The sequence below is a fragment of the Maylandia zebra genome, linkage group LG1, assembly GCF_041146795.1.
Source record: "Maylandia zebra isolate NMK-2024a linkage group LG1, Mzebra_GT3a, whole genome shotgun sequence".
NCBI lineage: Eukaryota > Metazoa > Chordata > Actinopteri > Cichliformes > Cichlidae > Maylandia > Maylandia zebra.
The window spans coordinates 36486696-36507509 of NC_135167.1; the positions used below are offsets into that span (position 1 = coordinate 36486696).

General features: G+C 43.0%; 1 protein-coding gene and 1 long non-coding RNA gene across 2 annotated transcripts; both read right to left on the bottom strand.

Annotated features, from left to right (window-relative positions):
- Positions 1-856: 856 nt before the first annotated feature.
- On the bottom strand, positions 857-8017 carry ptpmt1 (protein tyrosine phosphatase mitochondrial 1). The gene is made up of 4 exons (XM_004566348.4): positions 7720-8017; positions 5780-5860; positions 3069-3260; positions 857-1471 (listed from the first exon to the last, which is right to left on the bottom strand). Exons 1-4 carry the CDS (start codon positions 7864-7866, stop codon positions 1343-1345), a joined length of 549 nt encoding a protein of 182 aa, XP_004566405.3. The 5' UTR covers positions 7867-8017; the 3' UTR covers positions 857-1342.
- Positions 8018-10079: 2062 nt separating this feature from the next.
- Positions 10080-11292, bottom strand: LOC143419323 (uncharacterized). The gene is made up of 3 exons (XR_013099276.1): positions 11209-11292; positions 10910-11001; positions 10080-10193 (listed from the first exon to the last, which is right to left on the bottom strand). It is a non-coding gene; the product is annotated as an uncharacterized LOC143419323 (long non-coding RNA).
- Between the last annotated feature and the right edge of the window lie 9522 nt (positions 11293-20814).

A 20814-nucleotide genomic window follows, 5' to 3' on the forward strand; every position in this document is an offset into this window, starting at 1 on the left:
TTCTGCTCCACCTTCCTCCTGTAGGTGTCCTTTGCTTCCCTCAGGCAGCGTTTCACCTCCCGCTGTGCTGCTTTCATCTCCTCCTTCACTTTGCTCCTGAAAGCGTGCCCTGGAAAATGCACTGAAACGGAAATATTCAAACATCACATTTTAAGAGTGCCAAATGATTTCATTAAATAATTACTAATTCAATATTTTTAAATAAAATTGTAAATAATTAAATATTTAAAACTGTAATTACTGAATAAATTATTTCAATTTTTAATTAATCCATGCTACATTTAGTTATTTACAGATGTATTTAATTAATTGAGTTTGGCACTCGCGTGTAATTTTTTAGCCCCAAACCATGCAAATGCTTAAAATACCATGATTTATATAACAATGTGTCATGATACGATGCAGCACTGGCAGTCGACAAGTCAGACTACGCCGAGTGGCCTCTCAAGTCTGGATTAAAGGGGAGGGTTGTGTCAGGAAGATCATCCAGCACAAAATAGTCAGTGCTGTTAGCCAACAGCGTGTCAGTGGAAACTAATATTAAATGTTAAAGTTAAATGAACTTCCAATAAACAGCTACCCTACTAGGATGTAAAAGTTGACCGAATGTTTGTCCACGCTACAGTTAGATTTAGGTTTTATTTTGTTTTACTTCAATTTAATTTTTCTATTTGTTTGCATGAAATAGAATCTAACAGTATTATCACTTGAACATTTTTCATGTGTGTTTGCTTCGGGGACTCCATCCTCATATTAAACCTTCTTGATAACTGTCACATTGGAACATCCTAACTTTATTTAAATATGTGCTTGCCAATATGAACAAACTACTGAAAATAAAGAAGCACCATTACTCTTTTTGTCATAAACATTTATTTATGGTCATTTTTTTACATTATGAGGCACTGCAGAAAAATATAAAGCAAATATTTTCCAGTCTACACAGAAACACCTTCATTACTGAATTATTTACTACAGTGTTCTCATCCTGTTGACTAAACTCCAGCTGACGTCAGCCGGCTCTGAGGGGAGTGTTTTCTTTTTTTAAAAACAAATGTGGAGAGCATTGCAGTGATTTGTCTTAGTTTGTTAGTTAAAACAGAATAACGTGGCTGGAAATCAAATTATAAAAAGAAAATTTTCTTTCAACAAAATTATATTAAAGAGTAACAAAAACAGATAAACAACATGTTCTGTTCTGCAGCTGTACACATGCCAAAGAGCACTTGCTGAAAAGGCAACAGTTGCATTTCCTGTTACAGTTGTTTTGATCAAGGCTCTGAGTCGCCGTCTCCCACCTCCAGTGGGAACACGATGAGGTCCGACACACTGCCCCACTTTCTCAGCTGGACTGTGCACATATCTGCTGGTAGTACTTCCTCAGCATCTCCAGCTGAGCGGAGCGTACTAGGATGTGCGGTCGAACAGATGCCAGCTTCTGACAGGCCTCGTCTGGAGTCCAGCAGTGTAACTGTCAGCAGGAAAGCAAACGGTCAACACAGCAAACCTGTCGCTTGATGCCTGAGCGACTCATCAGTATTGAGCATGTTTCATACAGTCACCACTCTGGAATATTGACTTAAACACTCTGTGGTTCAGTGCATGTGGAGGTAAACGGGTCAAAAACGGAGTTAAATGTGGCATGTGTTTTATCTGAAATGACCATGAGATTATATTTACATACAAATACTTTAAAGGTAAGTACGCTGGAATAAGAGGGTAAAAAGTCAGGGTTTTTTCAGGAAACAAAGAAATATATTACATTGTAATTTAGCAGTATGCTGTACTGTTCAGGGAGAGGGCCATATTATGAAGCGGATTAACCTCGGCCAGTTTCTGGGTATTTTACAGGAAAGGAGACACAGCTTACAGTGTAAGTAATTTTAAATACACTGTAAGTTAAAAAGAACAACTGAATAACAGAAAATCCATCATGTACACAGTGTAACAAAATAAGGATGTAAAAAGGGAAGGTTAAGTCACTCAACATTTACAGCCGTCAACACAAAAACTGCATCAAAAATATTGTTTTTCTGCAAAATTACCAGCTAATTACACACCACTTAAAACAGGCTCTGAAACTGAAACGATGTCATCTCATTGGAAGACCACTTTGTGTTCAAGTAGTAATAAAAAACGAAACAAACAAGAAAACACCCACAAATATTTCTGAAAATGTTTTGTTTTGTTTTTTAAATTTCAAATATTGTATAACGAGACAAAACTGCAAACATGAACGCAGATTGTAACAAACTGAATCCTTTCATCGAACCACCAAACAAACACACTGGTCCTCTCTGTGCACACACGTGGCAGCACTGCTGCTGTCATTGTGTTCATGTTTAACAAAATAAACTGCAGACATGAGTGTGACTCTGTCACTGAGCTAACAGCTGATCCCTCAGCATGTTTGTGCTCTCTGCTCATGCTGCCTTCATATTCAGTCATTCTCAGCTTTTTAAAGAACTTCAAAGACAAACTGCATGACATTTCTTCAAGTGGCCCCCAGGCTGCAAATATGAGACCCTGACTTAAAATAAGTTATGCAATACTCAAAATTACCTACAGTATAAATTGTGTCTCCTTTCCTCTAAAATACATGCAGGATAGGCACGTTTAGGCCACTCTGTAATATTGCCTGCTCCACAAAAAGTAACACGTACTTAGGACGTAAATACAGGGAAATATTGTTTGTTTTGCTGCTAAATTACCAGGAAATTACACAGTACTTAAAAGTACTTAAAAGTACTTAAAAGTACTTAAAAGTGCTTAAAAGTACTTAAAAGTGCTTAAAAGTGCTTATGCGCTGCTCAGATTTTATAGCAGTATAATTATTTGCTTCCTGTAAAAAACGGATTTGTTGCCACCTTATTCTTATTTGTTCAAAATTATCCAACATAACAAATGTAAATTTATTATTCTATTTATTATTTATTTCTTTATTTTTTATCCGCTCTTTATGCTTTATCTTGCGTTACCATGAAAAGTGGGATGTTCTTCTCTCCACTCGGTTTTTGTGCTGTCTGCAGTTCAAACAGCAGGTGGCAGTCTGAATGCATCATACTGACCCGTATGAGGTAGGCGGCAGCTAATGTGGCGCTCCGGGAACGTCCAGCCTTGCAGTGCACGTACACACTGGTTCCCTGCTCTTTATGCTGCAGTGCAAACTCCACGCCTCTGTGGAGGTTCTCCATGCTGGGGACACCAGTCAGGTCCACAGTGCTAAGCCTGAGCTGCTCCACACCAGCAGCCTGCCACTCCTGCACCAGCACCGCAACAATAAATGACACAGTGTATGAGGGGCGGCTCTTTGGCACTGTTAGGGTTTGAACTTCTATCACACATCAGTATTTAACTCATCTTGCATATGCATGACAGCACAGGGTCATTTCAAATATGAGCAGGGCGATTAAACTGCACGTTAACTTTTTTTTTTTTTTGGCCTGTCCCGTTTGGCTCTTTTGCCATCAGAATTGTTGTCTAAAGGCAAACAAAGATGCCCAACGGATTTACTTTACCAAATTGACCATCCCAGCCTTGCCGTAATGGTCCATTTGATTCACCTTTTATTGTTTATTTTATTTTCACTTACTGAATACGGGACAGACTTGACTGGGGGAAAGAAGGGGAGAAAGAAAGAGGGAAAGAGAAACAGCTGAGAAGAGGGACGGGGGAGAAGGGCAAAAGACAAAAACCAACAGAACGGGCAGAGAAAAAAAAATGCATATATCAATCACCTGGGTCACCTGCTGAGAAAGAAAAAAGAAAACAAGCAGAAGAGAACAAGAGTAATAGAATAAACAACATCACAATGATATATGGGAATATGACAGTAAATACTAAATATTAAACATTATTGTGCAGCATATAAGATCAACAGAACACAGTGTGCTTTGAGGTAGGAGCCAAAAAGGGTGTAGTTTGTGGGTGTGATCACCCGTGTGTACACCTGTGAGCATGGACGCGCTTGTTTTTTTAAAAGGTTCCTTCATGTAATAATCTGCTAGAGGGTGTGGGGGGGCCACAGCCCCGTCCTCCAGGGCATGAAGCAGGTATGGAGGAGATCAAAACTCCAGACATCCAGAGGCCCCCAGAACACAAGAGACCAAGGAAGACCAACACAGGGGCAGCCGCGCCACTGTCCCAGAAAGAGCTGAGGAGAGTCCCAGATGAGGGCTCACTCAGCAGCCGCGGAGCAGAAGCCAGGGGGGGTTGCAGTGACGCGCCCGTGAGCTCCGCCGGCAGCCAGCTGTGCCTGAGTGACCGAGCCCCAGGCCGAGAGGCCGGGGGCACCCCACCTCCAAAGTGGCCCGAGCGAGCCCCAGGCTCCAGGTCCCGATAAGCGGCCGCCAAGGAGTGAGCCAGTGTGTACCTGGACGCCCATCCCCGGACACAAAGAACCACCAACGCACCGATGTCTGAGGGAGTCCGCCACTGGCAGGGGAAGTGGTGGTAGGGGGAGATAGGCCTCCATACCTTGGAGGGCCTGAGATGTCCCCAGAGAGGTGGCGCCTGACACCCAACCTGACATATAGACACAGACATACAGGCACACACAGATACAAACATCCATTCCCACCCTCATGCTCTCATATGCACTTACTCCACACTCAACCAACGTGGAAACAGACATAAAGAGACGCTGTACACACGATCACACTCCCCAAGCGTACTCTACAAACCGGGTCTAGGTACCCTTGCCCCTGGAGGGGGGAACTGCACCCAGACCCAGGTGGTGTTACCCTTTTCCCTGCGGTGGGGGGAGGCAGACCGCCCCGACTCCGCAGCAGCAGGAAGGCCCCACACTCCAGACCGCAGTCGGACGGCCAACTCCTCCTCCTAGCCCCCCCCGCTCCAGCAGGTCGCAGAGAATGGGGGTGAGAGAAGACTCCAAACCTCCCTCCACCCGCTCATTGTAGTGTTGATGCATGTGTGTTCTAAGGTGCATTTAAAACCCAGGAGGGCATGGAGCTACCTGCCAGAGAGCAGCAAGTAAGCGCATGGTCCCTCCTGCTAGCCCTCAATGTCTGTATTTAAAATTGAGAGGTGGGCAACGACGCCAGGGGTGGGGTGTACACCCTGATGGTACTTTGGATTCCGTGTATCGTACCCCAAGATCCTATATGTATGTGTAATGAGAGTGTGAGTAATGTGAATGTCTAAGTTGTGGGATAAAATTGAGGCAGAGGCAGCCAGAAGGGGACAGGGGGGGGGGGGGGGTAGCCTCCTCTGCACCCTGGTGACATACCCCTACTCCAAGGTCCTGCATGTGTGGGTGGTTGTGGTGGAGCGGGAAGAGGGAGGCAGCTGGAGATGGGGAGGGAAGGAAGGGAGGGGCAAGTGACCCCTCCCTGGGGCCAGCTCCCCCGCTGACCCCAGTAGGCACCCCCATACTCCGCGACCCGCCAGGGAAAGGGGGCCCAGGCCCATCCAGACCGGGGCCCAGTGCAGCAGCGCCTCCCGGCCCCACAGAGCCCGGGACAGTCCACCCAACCCCACCACAGAGAAAACTGCACCCACCCCACCATCCACTCATCTTCCAGACTACATAAGACAATAAACACCCAGGCTGAGATCTTCCTCCACCTCTCCTGTATCTCCCCCTCCTGCAGAGGGAGCTCCTGAGGAGAGGAAAGCTCCTGCAAGATGTGACAATCTCCCCCACCAGTTGAAGAGCCCCCCAGGTGGCTCGATGCACCGGCGGCACCCTGCTCCAGGGCTGGGCCCCCATGCACTGCACGTTAACTTAATAATGGGGACTCAAACGAAGGGAACTCACCTGGGCTGAGTTGCAGAAATATTTGGTCTCGTACTCTTCGTTCATGGTGATCACCCCTCGAACATTTTCTGTTTCCACCAGCTGCAAAAGCAAAAACAGGCCATCAGCTCTCAGAGTTGAAAACTGCAACTGCCACGAGAGCGGCACTCTAAATACTCTTTCTCTCCTTTATTCCATTTTTTATGAGGTCTTGACAAAATATATTTCCAGTCTCCTTCTCTGCTCTTTATGCAAACACTGGTGCATCTCAGAAAATGGCAATATTGTGTAAAAGTTCATTTTTTTCCAAGATTTTTTTTTATTTCATTTTGATGATCACAAAAAACATAAATCTGGTATGTCAAATTATTAGAATATTTCATCTGGAGTCCACAGCCATGAGGAAGACTGCTGACTTACCAGATGCTCAGATGGCAAAATTCAACAACCACCAGAAGCCACCACAGTCACTGCTGCAAAAGCTGTCAGTTCACAGTGTGCAAATATTTATGGGAAGTTGACTAGAAGGGAAAAGTATACACAAACAACACACATGACATGAGAGTTTGCCAAGGAGTAGACTGAAGGTGGTGTCAGTGTCACAATGTACACAGCAAAGGGACCACAGCCATCGACTTCAATAATATCAGCCACTCATAAACAGGCATCTTACCTGAGCTAAGGAGAAAGATGCCTGTGGTCCTTATTCTAATCATGTAACAGGTAATATCCAGTATGTGTAATGTGACAAAAGCACAACGTTCAGTGTGTGTTTCATGGCATTTTTACGCAGCCAACCCAAAGTTGTGGAATGATCTGCCCTTGCACGTTAGACAGGCCTCTTCTCTTTCTGAGTTTAAAAGTTTTCTTAAAACATATTTATTCGCTGAAGCCTTTGGCACTGATTAAAGGGGTTGACTCAATTTGTTTTAATTTATTTTAGTTATTTAATTTATTTTATCTTATTTTTATTTACTTTACTTAGGCCATTTTGCATGTACAGCACTTTGTGAACTCTGGTTTTATGTTAAAGTGCTTTATAAATAAAGGTGGTATGGTATGGTAGCATGTTCCTTGTGTAAGAGTCTTTACATTAATAAGCTGTATTCCTCACAATGAGGAAGGGATGTTTGCCTATCATTTAATAATCAAAAACATTTTAGAAATCAGTCCTACAATTATCCAAAAGCTTCTTTGCTGGGACCAAAATTACTTTTATAAAAGGAAAGCCCTTAGCTCGGGAAAAGGCCATTCAAAAGCTTTTTGGGTGCAAAGTATTCAAACACACAAATAAGTGGCCAAATGTGCATCTGTGGGTGGTGCTGGAGTGGCCACAGTGGCCGTAGGCAGGACGCACTGATGGGGCATCGTGAAGGAAGGGGCGGAGGTACAGAGCAGCAGAACAATAGCAACAGCGGTGTGTGAATTAATGCTAAACATAGTATGAACATTAGTCTTAGTGTTTTTCTACTGATGCACACTGCACTGTGTGCTCTGTCTGACTACTGAAGAAAAACAAACCTAATAAATCATGTTGACCGTCAGAGGTCTGATGATCCAAGAGGACCAACTATGGGCAAAAACTACTGAACTGCGAGACCGTTTCTGTTTCTGATATGTTAGCTTGTTAGATAACTGAGGCGGTGTTACAGCGGTTTCTGCTTCAGCTGGATCGAAGATGGTGAGAATCACCCACAAATCACAATATTCGCTGATTGAGAAAATGACCTACTCACTGTGAGTTACTATTTCATAATTGTGGCTTCGCATATTACTGTCTTTACAGCATTTCTTTGAAATTGTACACACACACACCACCACTACTATAACAACTTGTCAAAACATTTGTTTAGAACAAAGTCAATGCCGCCTCGTTAGCGCAGGCTAGCTCGGCAGCTGGTCTAAAGAGTCGTTAGCGTAGTCGAGCGCTAGCTAGCAGCTTCAGTGTTTGACAGGCGGACCTGTTTGGTCATGGACCTGAACGGCAGCGCTCCGAGGATCACAGTTTCATCCACTCGGTCAAACCACCGTCTCGAGGACACCTTCTCCATGACAACGTTGTAGGCTAACGTGGGGTAGAAGAGCAGCCGTGCTAACACTCCCGACATGGCTGAACTATTTTCTGACGAGTCGTGTAAGAACTGAATTTGTGCTGTGGAGAGCTCAGCCTCTCATCATTACTCCTCCGTGCTGCTGTGCGGCGTGTGCTTCGCAGCCTTCATCCCACATGCTGTCAGCTTCCTCCTCCTGAAGCACGACTTCCGCCGACTGCTACCCCTTCAACATAAACACACTGACCTTCCATCCATAGATTCAGTCTCAAATCAGAATATTTTTTCTGCTCGACCAGCTGATGTTAAGGTGCAAAGTCGAACATATATAATGAGTACAACAACTTCATATATCACATTTTTTAAAGGACTGTCAGAACTTTTTTTTTTTACACATTAAAATTTAATCTCTCAAAAACTATTCCAAAATAAAAGCCTGATTTGTCACTGCGCTTTCTTATCGTCGAAATAAATCACGGTATCTGCCAAAGATACGTCAGAAAATCTCGCTAGTTAAAATATGAAAACAACAGCCCAGCACTCTGGCGTTTTTAAAAGTAGAATGGTAGGCAGAAGCTTCAGGTCTCAGTCCCCTCTCCTGACCTCACAGTTAGGGGTGGGTTTTTATAATCGATTCATCGATTAATGGGTAATGTTCATATGTAGATTAATGGTTTTCTTTCGTTTTTGATGTACTGCAGAATATTTTTATAAATCCCAGGCCAGGAAAACCTTCATGTTTTTCTGTGTTTTATCTTCAGCTACTTTGACACAAAGGCATCTGCTGTGACGCTTACACCTGTGATAAAGTCTTGCGTGTGTCAGCTTCCTTTTTATTGATACAAAAATATGTAAATGTACTGATCTGAATTATAATATTTCTGACTGTCAAAATTTCCCAGATTTAAATCGAATCGAATTAAATCGAATCGTGGATCGAATCGATTCGGGACCTTGTGAATCGGAATTGAATCGATTCTAGAAATCAGTGACGATACCCAGCCCTACTCACAGTTTGGACTCAGGACCAGAGGTGGAGCCAGACATTTGAAACACCTGGGGCTTAGCCCTAAAGGGTAGTATGCATGTGGGATTTTTTTTTTTTTTTTTTTTGGGGGGGGCTTAGAAATGACTGAAAGATTAATTGGCTCTGTTTTCAGTTTTGTTCAAAAAAAGAATGACTTCATATAGGGAAAAATATATATCACATATACAGGACACCTTGAACTAGTTGTCAGGGTCCTGGGTCTTCTGACCCAGCATTTTTAGTTCTTTGTGATTTTTGTATTATTGTACTTGTGTGTGATTTATTCTATGGTTTCTAGTTTTGATCCCTTGCCCTTCATGTCTCTCTGTGTCCCCTCTGTTCTGTGTAAGTCTGTGTCTGCATGTTTGAGTTTCCCTCTGTCTTTTGGTTCGAGTCCTCTGCCTTACTGGTTATGTCTCTGTTTCTTAGTTGCTGTCTCCACCGTGTCAAGTTCGCGTCTCTGTGTCATAGTTCCTGTTTTACTTTGAAGGTCTGTGTCTTATGTGAATGTGTTCAGTTTACGCTTCCTTGTCTCGTCAGTTCTGATTTCCCCCAGCTGTGCTCTCCTTCTGTGTCTCATTCCCCTCGTTACTTCCCAGTGTTTTTAAACCCTGTGTTTCTCTGAGTCAGTGTCGCATCGTACCCTCAACAAGCTGTGTGTTTTGCCTCCAGTTCAGTATTTCTGCTACAATGTTTTAGTCCACCAGCGTTTTTGTTTGTCTTTTGGTGAGTTTAGTTTAGTAAGAGGTTTTTCCCAGCAATAAAGCTGTGCTTTAAGTTGTACTTCTGTGTCTGAGTCCTGCATTTTGGATCCACCACTCCTGCTTGCCTGCCTGCCACACAGCGATTCATGACACTAGTTTTTTAATTAAGCAGCAAGGCAGAACAAAGTCGGGCTGTATCAAGACACGAGGACTAAACCCAAATTCAACCAGACACAGAACTGATCCGGAATTAAAACAGGACTACAACAGTTCAAAATCAGGAGTACTGAGGACTTAACCAAGACAGAACCACAATCAGAACTAGATGATAGTAGCACTAAAAATCATCATAGACCTGCACTACACTTATGTTTTTAATTCTACCAAAGTCCACTATTTAGATTGAGAAAAGTTTATATAATTATTTAGCCTTGTTGTGCAAACAAGCCTGCAAAAGTTAATAAATGTAGAATTTGAAAAATAGCAAACCTAAAAAGAAACACTAGGTACGAGATACATGAGGACCTATGATACGGTGATACTTTTGGTAAACAACCATTTTACTAACATGTGTGTCTCACCTGCTCTTGTTCCACCTCTGTTCTGTCCTCATTCTCCATCTCCCTCTCTGTTCCTCTCTCTCCCTCTTTGTGCTGACAATCATCAAATATACAGTTGAAACCAGATATTTATGTACTCTTCAGATCAAAACACAAACACTTTTTTAATTGTAACATCAAATCAGACTAAATGTTTATTTTTTTTAGATTGATAAATATAAAAACATATTTGTTAACTTTAAGAGTAAAGAGAGAAACTATCTGTATTTCTTAATTGTAAATGGCACCAAATTGTATTCAAACTGAGCCACACTTATGGAGCTCCACAGTTCTTTTTCTGGTGTTTTGGTTGACATCTCTTAATTTTCCCATGTCACAGAAACAGGCTCTGTGTTTTGCCTTATATGCATCCACAGCTGTGCCACCAATTTACTCACATGGACTCTACTAACCAATCAGAAGCTTCTTCAGCTCAGAATGGAATCGTCTGCAGTTTTCTTATTAATGAACAATAAACTTAGTGTACATGTAACCCTAAATTTGACGAAAGTGATAAAAAATAGAAGCTCTGTCTCTCTTTATTCTGACATTTAACTAATTCAAAAGATATTTCAATATTTATTTATCCAAAACAAAACAAGTTTACTCTAAATTGATATTGTACAGTAAAAAAATGTTCTTGTGTTTTCCATAAAGTGTATGTAAATATCTGGTTTCAACTGTGAATGTACTGCTGTGTGTTGAAGTTCCTCTTGTTTTGCATAGAAATATACTGAACAACATACAAAGCATAATATATAAAATACTACCTGAGTTTTTTCTTTGAAAGAAGCTCCTTATGTCCATTCTTGTATATCAGTGCATTACTGAAACCGATTTATTTAGCCGTGGAGGGTAACAACTGAAAATATGAAATAAACACACATGTAAGCTAAGACTCTCTAAAGAAACAGCATTGTTGTTGTTCCACTTTTCATTTCGCCGTTTGTTGATTCACTTAAAGACCAAGTAACGTAATATGGGTCAAGTGATCAGTCTGATATCAAGCTTTCGTGATTCACCGTCATATTTACATTATTTGTACAGTACGGATGATTTGCTTTGGTACCTGGTCGAACTTCAGTTCTCCTCTGTCTGCCTGGCTGCGCTTCTCTAACAGCGCACTCGTAGGCAGCAGCTGCCCCGCCCCGCTTAGTGCCTGAGCTCGGATCATACCAATATTAGGGGGGATTTACGCACAGTCGTAAATTCCCACAGTGTGCGCTATGTGCTTCGTATATTGTATGTAGTTTTTTGCTTTATACAGTTGTCAGCCAGGCATCTAACTATGAAAAAATTACACTCCAAAAGACCCCGGGCTTCTGAAAAAACCACCCGGGCTTAAGCCACCCCCCGCTCCACCACTGCTCAGGACACAAATGATTTCTTCTTTTAAGGTTAGGCTCAAAATGTGCCTTTTGTCAACCCATGCTTCAGTTATGCTGTCATAGTCTGTATTTGCTGGGGGACTTGCCATGATGCACGGAGCACTACTTCTCCTCTCTGTCTCTCACTCCCATCGTGTTTATATACTGTGCTGACTCAAATTTCAATGTTGAGGTTTTCCTGTAATGTTTAGGGCTTTTCCATTGTTTAATATTGTCATTCTATCATAAATTTAAAAAAAGATTGTCATTGTGTGGTTTATTCTTCATATAATTTGTAACACATACGAGTATATATGAATAACAGTCTATTAGCATCCTGAGATCCAGCACCCTCATTTGGAAATATTCCATTTAGTCTTTTCCTTATACATCATTCAAAACATTTATATTAAAATGTAAATCTTTTCATTTAAAAATGATGACTTTGCTTTATGGTGTTAAATAAAACTATTCTCACCATACTAGGACATTAAAAGATAAAATGGATGTAAGTAACGGCTTCGTACTCAAAGATTACGTTTAGTTTTTATCATTATAAAGGCAGCTGTGCTGTGCAGCCTGGTGTGAGCTGAAAACATAATGCTATGGTTATGGTCGTCTTCTTTAGAGATGGTCCACATTTACAGGTGCATTTGGTGCAGGATGTAATTATAGTGCAATCACTGATGATTGGCTGCTTCTGGAAGAGGGCTGTGCAGGAGTGTCTAAAATTTGGGGCCTTTTTCCTTATTGACTCTCCCTGACTATGAGGCTTTACAGAAACACGTACCATTGCTAAGCTAACTGCAGAGGATACCTACAATAAGGTGACTGTTCAAGCACACCTGACATGTGTCTGACCTTGTTTGATCTTAGACTGGACAAACATTGCTCCCCCGATGTCAGCGGGAAACAACTAACAGAACTGAACTTTGAAAAACCCTGTTTGTGTGTCACCAAATACCGTTTTAATATTTTTTTTTTAGCAGAGAATGCAGTGGTTTAATCTTTAGATTTCTGGTCGGTTTGTCAAGATAGAGCCTCTTTGCAAAAGTGCTTCGATGATGTCTGCCCAGCTCAGTCCCACCGCCGACAAAGCGCAGGCACAGCTGCCATAACCCCCGCAGTACACTGACTTCATTTACTGAGGTTATATTTGTCGGGTTTTTATTTCCTTATCTGTCCTACGTGTTTCAGTCAACAATTCTGAATTATAACTAACATTAAAAACATGTTTAAAGAGGAGAGCGAGCAAATAAATCTGATTAACAGCCGATCTTTGGGTTTTTGTTCAGTAATCAGCGTGACCTGCGTATAAACGCATAAAAGAAATAACGTTGGTGTTTCTGTCATGTAGGAGTGGGCGATAGAAATGATATACGATAGAAACAATATAAATTTGGCCAAAGATAGAGATTTTGACTATACCGCTCTATCGGGATAGCACATGTGATGATGTCATCAAGCTGCGCCTGTTTTGGTCAAAAGCATGGCAGTGTGGCTACAACCATTATCATCTGCAAATTATTCCGGGCAACAGTCATAGCAAAGAGATGAAGCACTTTTGGAATATGGGGAAAGCCAAAAACTGCGCTTCCTCCACTTCCGTAACATTGATTCATTAATGTTGAATTCTCTCGCAGCTGCTCTATTCCCATGTTGTTGCAGTATATTAATAACTAACCTCGTATTGTGGATGAATAATCTCAGTTGTTCTCCTGACTGAAGTTTGGCCTGCTATGCGATTGCATTTGTCCCTGACCACCAGAATCCCTCATGTTAACTTTTAATGAGTGGAAAAAAAGTTGTGGTTCATCCTCCAGCTTCACTGTGCTAATGTTATGCTAACATAGCTGTGTCGCTAGCAATTGTAACGGAGCGAAGGTGATTTTATTTCCACAGTGTCTTTTTTTTTTAAAGGAAGGAAACCTTCCTCCAAACGGACAGAGCAGTGGAGCCGCCAAGGGAAAGCACACGATTAAAAAACTGTATAATTAAAATATAATTTATTATATTTAAATAGTTAAAAATGCAAAATGAATTAAAACAACCTTGGCCAAGGGGTAACACAATAAAAAGCAATAAAACACAACATTAAAAGTCTAGTGGCATCCGCCACGATATAAAAGTCACAAAGAACTAAAAAAGTCCAGCGAAGTGATGTAAAAGGGAAACCCAGCGGAGTCCTCGCCTTCCTCCCCGCATTCCGCGTCCTGGTACGCTGAAGAAAGGGAGGGAGCGGCAGTCACTATTCTTTTCGGCAATTTTCATTCAATAAAAGGGGCTAAGTCGAAGACTTACCCCGGGTGGGCAGAGCTCTCAACTCCGCCGGCCGCTTCTTTAAAACTGCAAATCGGCACCAGCTGTCTCGCCGCCTCTGCTCTCCCGCAGTGCACAAGCTGGGCTCTCGTTACTACTGCTGTTCGCTCCGCGTCCCTAGTCGCTGGTGCTGTCCGTCCTCCTCGAACGCCAAGCTCCAACCCTCTTATGTGTCACTCAGCACTCTGTAAATTACACTGCCTTTCCTCTCAGGTGTGTCCAATTAGTAAAAATGGGGAAAGGCGGAGTCTCTCCAGGACAATTTGACGGTATAACCAAAACATGCAATCTAAATAAAACACTGCACAAAATATAACCAGTACATGCAATATAAAAATATAAATAAGTACACTTCACATTAAAATACAGCACAGCAAAACAACATCCGTCCTTCTCTGGATGACATCCCCCCACACTGAAATATTAGCAGTCCCTGCTAATGCTCCATCTCCCTATAACGCTCTGGTGGAATCCCACGCGTGGTCCTAATGGACCGTCTAAGGGACATACCTGAATCACTCTGGTGAGGTGACACACAGTCAGTAAGGGGTAAAAACCCATAAAACACTGGCGCTGGGAAATCCGAAGGGCCTGTGGTTGGCTCCTCCGTAGGAGGGGTAAAGTCTGTTTGAGGAGCAATGCACACTTTTAAGGCATTCCTATGTAAAGTTTGTATATTACCCCCCTTTTCTGGTTTGACCTTATACGCTAAGCCCGCATCTCCCACCTGTTCCAACACCACATATGGCTCAGGAGACCACCAGGAGCACAGTTTTCCTTCGCCCTGTCTGTTTCGGTCACGTACCCAGACTCTCTCTCCGGGCAACAATGGGAGGGTACAGCCTCTTTTCTCATACTGGCTTTTGTGTTGGGAGGCCGCACTATACATCCTCTGCCCAGCCAAACGGTAAGCTAGGGAGAGTTTCTGTTGATGAGAATACACCCACTCACTTACATCCTGCCTCGCCTGCTGGGGGGCCACGCCTAACACCACGTCCACAGGAAGTCGCAAGTGTCGACCAAACATCAAATAGGCAGGCGCATAACCTGTGGAACTATGGATAGTATTATTATAAGCATGAACGAGTTCCGGCAGATTTCCTACCCACTGGCTCTGCCTAACTGATTCTAGGGAGCGGAGCATGTTCAATAGGGTCTGATTGAAACGTTCTACACTACCATTCCCTGCAGGGTGGTAAGGTGTCGTACGGCTTTTGGCTATACCATAGGTATCACAAAGCTGTTTCATTAATGCAGATTCGAAATTAGACCCACGGTCGGGGTGGAGTCGGCCTGGGCAACCGAACGGCTGTATCACATACAGTGGGGCAAAAAAGTATTTAGTCAGCCACCGATTGTGCAAGTTCCCCCACCTAAAATGATGACAGAGGTCAGTAATTTGCACCAGAGGTACACTTCAACTGTGAGAGACAGAATGTGAAAAAAAAAATCCATGAATCCACATGGTAGGATTTGTAAAGAATTTATTCGTAAATCAGGGTGGAAAATAAGTATTTGGTCAATAACAAAAATACAACTCAATACTTTGTAACATAACCTTTGTTGGCAATAACAGAGGTCAAACGTTTACTATAGGTCTTTACCAGGTTTGCACACACAGTAGCTGGTATTTTGGCCCATTCCTCCATGCAGATCTTCTCGAGAGCAGTGATGTTTTGGGGCTGTCGCCGAGCAACACGGACTTTCAACTCCCGCCACAGATTTTCTATGGGGTTGAGGTCTGGAGACTGGCTAGGCCACTCCAGGACTTTCAAATGCTTCTTACGGAGCCACTCCTTTGTTGCCCGGGCGGTGTGTTTTGGATCATTGTCATGTTGGAAGACCCAGCCTCGTTTCATCTTCAAAGTTCTCACTGATGGAAGGAGGTTTTGGCTCAAAATCTCACGATACATGGCCCCATTCATTCTGTCCTTAACACGGATCAGTCGTCCTGTCCCCTTGGCAGAAAAACAGCCCCATAGCATGATGTTTCCACCCCCATGCTTCACAGTAGGTATGGTGTTCTTGGGATGCAACTCAGTATTCTTCTTCCTCCAAACACGATGAGTTGAGTTTATACCAAAAAGTTCTACTTTGGTTTCATCTGACCACATGACATTCTCCCAATCCTCTGCTGTATCATCCATGTGCTCTCTGGCAAACTTCAGACGGGCCTGGACATGCACTGGCTTCAGCAGCGGAACACGTCTGGCACTGCGGGATTTGATTCCCTGCTGTTGTAGTGTGTTACTGATGGTGACCTTTGTTACTTTGGTCCCAGCTCTCTGCAGGTCATTCACCAGGTCCCCCCGTGTGGTTCTGGGATCTTTGCTCACCGTTCTCATGATCATTTTGACCCCACGGGATGAGATCTTGCGTGGAGCCCCAGATCGTGGGAGATTATCAGTGGTCTTGTATGTCTTCCATTTTCTGATGATTGCTCCCACAGTTGATTTTTTCACACCAAGCTGCTTGCCTATTGTAGATTCACTCTTCCCAGTCTGGTGCAGGTCTACAATACTTTTCCTGGTGTCCTTCGAAAGCTCTTTGGTCTTGGCCATGGCGGAGTTTGGAGTCTGACTGTTTGAGGCTGTGGACAGGTGTCTTTTATACAGATGATGAGTTCAAACAGGTGCCATTCATACAGGTAACGAGTGGGGGACAGAAAAGCGTCTTACAGAAGACGTTACAGGTCTGTGAGAGCCAGAGATTTTCCATGTTTGAGGTGACCAAATACTTATTTTCCACCCGAATTTATGAATAAATTCTTTACAAATCCTACCATGTGAATTCATGGATTTTTTTTTCACATTCTGTCTCTCACAGTTGAAGTGTACCTCTGGTGCAAATTACTGACCTCTGTCATCATTTTAAGTGGGGGAACTTGCACAATCGGTGGCTGACTAAATACTTTTTTGCCCCACTGTACTTCCACAAAGCCTTTACTGTAGTCTCTGCTGTTTGGTTTATTGTAGGGATAGCCCAAGCGAACCGCGTAAACAGATCAGTCACCACAAGTATATTTTGATAAGTGTCAGTTGGTCGACCTAAGGACAGGAAATCCATGCCTACAACCTCCAAAGGGTATGAGACCGAAATAGGGTGCAGTGGAGCCCTAGGTTCTACCCTCTCCTTTTGTAGACTACAGGGGACACAACCCAGATGAAACTGATGTACCTGCGCTTCCATGTTAACCCAGTAGAACCGCTGCCGTATCCGAGAGAGGGTTCGATCTACCCCCGCATGGGCAGCAGCCTCATGGATCTTCCGCCACACCTCATGGCACCTGGAACTAGGACACACAACTTGATAACGAGTCTCCTGGGTATATTCGTCCGACACTTTACGGCACAGTACTCCGTCTTTAATAAAAAGTCTTTTTTGCTGCTGTAGGAGTCGCCGCACACCATGCGACAATGCCTGACGTTCTGACTTTGTGGGTGCGACCTGAGCTTCCAGAAGTTGTTTTACCACTTGAATATCCGGATCGTGAACTTGTGCTTCTACCCAGTCACTCCCCTCTACCTCACAGGTCAATTCAATGGCTGCTGAAGTGACTCCACGCTCTGATCCAGCCCCCTCCAGGTGCTCTGCTGGGACAGTGGGGAATCGAGAAAGGGCATCAGCATTAATATTGCTCTTACCCGAACGATACTTGATCTCGTAGTCGAAAGAGGCCAGCTGGGCAACCCAACGTTGTTCTACTGCGCCCAAGCGAGCAGTCTGTAAATGGGCCACAGGGTTATTATCAGTATACACAACGAATCGTGCACCAGTCAGATAGTCTTTAAACTTTTCGGTAACTGCCCACTTAAGGGCTAACAGCTCCAACTTGAAGGAACTATAGTTCGCGTCATTCCGTTCCGTGTGGTGTAAGCTTCTGCTGGCGTACGCTATTACCCTTTCTTGACCTTCTTGAACCTGCGCCAGAACGGCTCCCAACCCGCACCCACTGGCATCAGTATACACAATAAAGGGAAGGGAGTAATCTGCGTATGCTAAAACAGGTGCTCGCGGACACAAAACGTCTGTAGTAGCCAGCCAGGCCCAAAAAGGATCTGACTTGTCTGATGGTATCAGGGACCGGCCAATCCATCACTGCAGAAATCTTATCAGGGTCTGGTCTTACACCATACTTATCCACTACATGCCCCAGAAATTTCACCTCCTGTTGCAGGAACTCGCACTTGTTCGGCTGTAACTTCAACCCATGACGCCACAGCCTCTGAAACACTTCATCTAGATGCTGTAAATGAGACGAAAAGTCAGGTGAATAAATGATAATGTCATCTAAGTACACCAATAAAGACTCTGCAATCTGTCCACTCAAACAGTGCTGCATCAGGCGTTGAAATGTAGCGGGTGCATTGCACAGACCAAACGGCATCCGCTCGAACTCAAACAACCCGACTGGGGTAGTAAAACTGGATGACACAATCACGTAGCACAACATTATATACCAGGTCGCCCAACTTCAGTAACCCTGCAAACGTCACTGCTGTTTAGTTTTCTGTCTTCATTTATGTTGGAAGTGATAGCAGAGCTGTACATTTGAATTAGTTTCAAAAATCTCTCAGTCAGAACATGGCACCCCCAAAATGGTGCTTCAGCACCCCCAAAATGAATCAAAGCACCCCAAAGATTTTTTACTCTTTTTTTTGACAATAGTTTTGCTGTTTGTGTGACACACTACTAAAAATATAAAAATCATTCAGTACTTGGTTGAGACGTAACATTTTAACAACAAAAGTATAGATAACCCCCTCCCACCACCCAAAAAATGGTTTGTTCCAGCTCGCCTCTCCCCTACTCTGGCTCTAGCGCTGTTGCTGCAAGAGCTATAGTGGCTGAGACGCAGCTGAGTGGAGGTGTGAGCATCTGGCTTAAAACAAGACATATTAGCTGCATTTAACCTTCAGTTACTCTTTATATAGTTAGGTAGGAGTCAGGCCATGTTTCTTTTTAGCTGAAAAACATTACACCAGGTAACCTGCAGTGTTGAAAACTTGTTTCCCGACTATGTTTGCTACCCTACAATCCGTCCTGCTCTGTAGTAAAATCAGCTACATTTGACTGTCCTGTTGCTCCCATTGACATTTATACAGACTATTTAAAATCTAAAACTTAACATTGTCCGTAGCCTGCTGCTGTTACCACTGTCCTGTTTGAAATGGAAAGAGAGAAGCTGGTTATTTTGTCATATGTGCCAATATGATACCCAGAAGCAACATTCAGGTAAAAGTGTAAGAACAAATGATCTGTCAACAAAGGATAATGTTGGATCAGTGTTTCAATATTTATATCTTTTATTAGATGTACATGTGGTTGGGTTATTTGCCTTTTGGTTGAAAGTACACTGAGAGAGGACTTTTTTTTTTACTAGTGATCTTAATAATATTTTTTTTTCACATTAATGTAATTTTTTCATCTAATTGAATACAATCTATTTGTGTATTATTGTCAGTCCAAAGAGGGAAAGAGGTATGGGGGGAACATGAGGAGAGAGTACAAGGTCAGGAAGAACCAGGTATGAAAACAGACAGGGAAGAGTGACAGGCAAAACAGAAACTGTTAACCTGCTTGAGAGACTTGACCACCAAAAGTGACAGATTTGCCAACCTCAAGGTGAGGTGACATGGTTTAAAATAAAATAAAAAATCTTCAGAGTCATAGTAGCATCTGCAGTAAAGATCTTTTCATACATTGTACCATAGGCAAAGTTGCCTCCATTTTTATAATTTTTTTTAATCAATATTTTGTACATTTGTACATTTCAAGGACTCTATTTTTGGAGTGTATTTTTATGTATCTGTATTATATTATACATACACTTTAAAAGTGAATCTCTGTCCAAAAAATGCACTCAGTTTACTTTTTACTCACTATGAGCATCATTCATTATTCTCCCGCAGTAATTAAGGTTAGGATATGTATTTTTTTTTTTATTCCAATCCATTCTTCTTCTGCAGCATTTAAATAACCTTTATCAGATTTGATGGTTTTATTACAGACTTTAAAAAAGTGTTTTGCTTTTCTTTCACAAATGTGGGATTAAATTGTGTTAAAATGTACAAAACAGTGATGTCATGTTTTGTGATGAGGACCCAGGCACAGAGAGACTTGATGAATTTAAGAATGTTATGATTTAATACAGAAATTTGCAGACTTGCACAGAGACGGTAAAATTATGATGACTGATAATGGAGACGAAGGCAACAGACGACGAGGACAGGGAGGAACAGGGGTTTAAATGCACCAAGGAGACAGTCAGAGAGAACTCGGAACAACTGGAGACATTTAACCACTAAGAGCTAAAACTCAGGTGAGGTTTCAAAGCTGTGTGCCGGTGATTGGACATCAGCCGCTGATAAAGTGGGTTCGCCTATAAAGTGCTCTGTAGGGAAACAAGCTCCAGCAGCTCTGCGCTCGGGGAAAATACTATGCGCCGACATTGCGTTATATCGAGCACAGTTAAACTGTGACTATCACCAGGTCACGTGGGCGTGTTTCTTGAACTAGCAGCAGGTGTTAAACAGCTGACAGGTGAGGAGGAGGATGCATGCAGGTAAACTGAGGGCCTGTTGAGCTGATCGCTGGTGTCGTGAGAAAAATGTCAGCTCGTTCTTTATGTTACAGAAGCACAGAGACACAAGACCAGGCGGAAAGAGACGATCGTTTGGTGAAAATGAGAATCTGCGAATGCAACATGTGGAACACGGAGAGTGAAATATGTAAACAAACCGGTTAACCCCCCTTTCTCCCCAAAAAACAAACAGTGAAGCTGGAACACCGGGGCTGTGAGCTCGGTGCACTCTGTCAGCTGACTGTTAGCTGAGCACTTTTGCAAACATGTTCTATGTCGACAACCTGACCAGATGTGTGAAGATTACGGCGCTACATTCGCGGCTAAAACACTATTAAAAGTGTAGCTGGTGACAGAAAAACGGGGTATTTCAAAACTTTACACCACCAACATTGCTGCCTGTGAT

What these genes read in the sequence shown, in the direction of transcription:
- ptpmt1 (XM_004566348.4), bottom strand. Translation starts at nt 7,866, where the DNA reads ATGTCGGGAGTGTTAGCACGGCTGCTCTTCTACCCCACGTTAGCCTAC. An exon ending in TCAGGTCCATGACCAAACAG is followed by an intron (nt 5,861 to 7,719) that starts GTCCGCCTGTCA and finishes TTGCTTTTGCAG; the next exon opens with CTGGTGGAAACAGAAAATGT. An exon ending in ATTTCTGCAACTCAGCCCAG is followed by an intron (nt 3,261 to 5,779) that starts GTGAGTTCCCTT and finishes GTGCTGGTGCAG; the next exon opens with GAGTGGCAGGCTGCTGGTGT.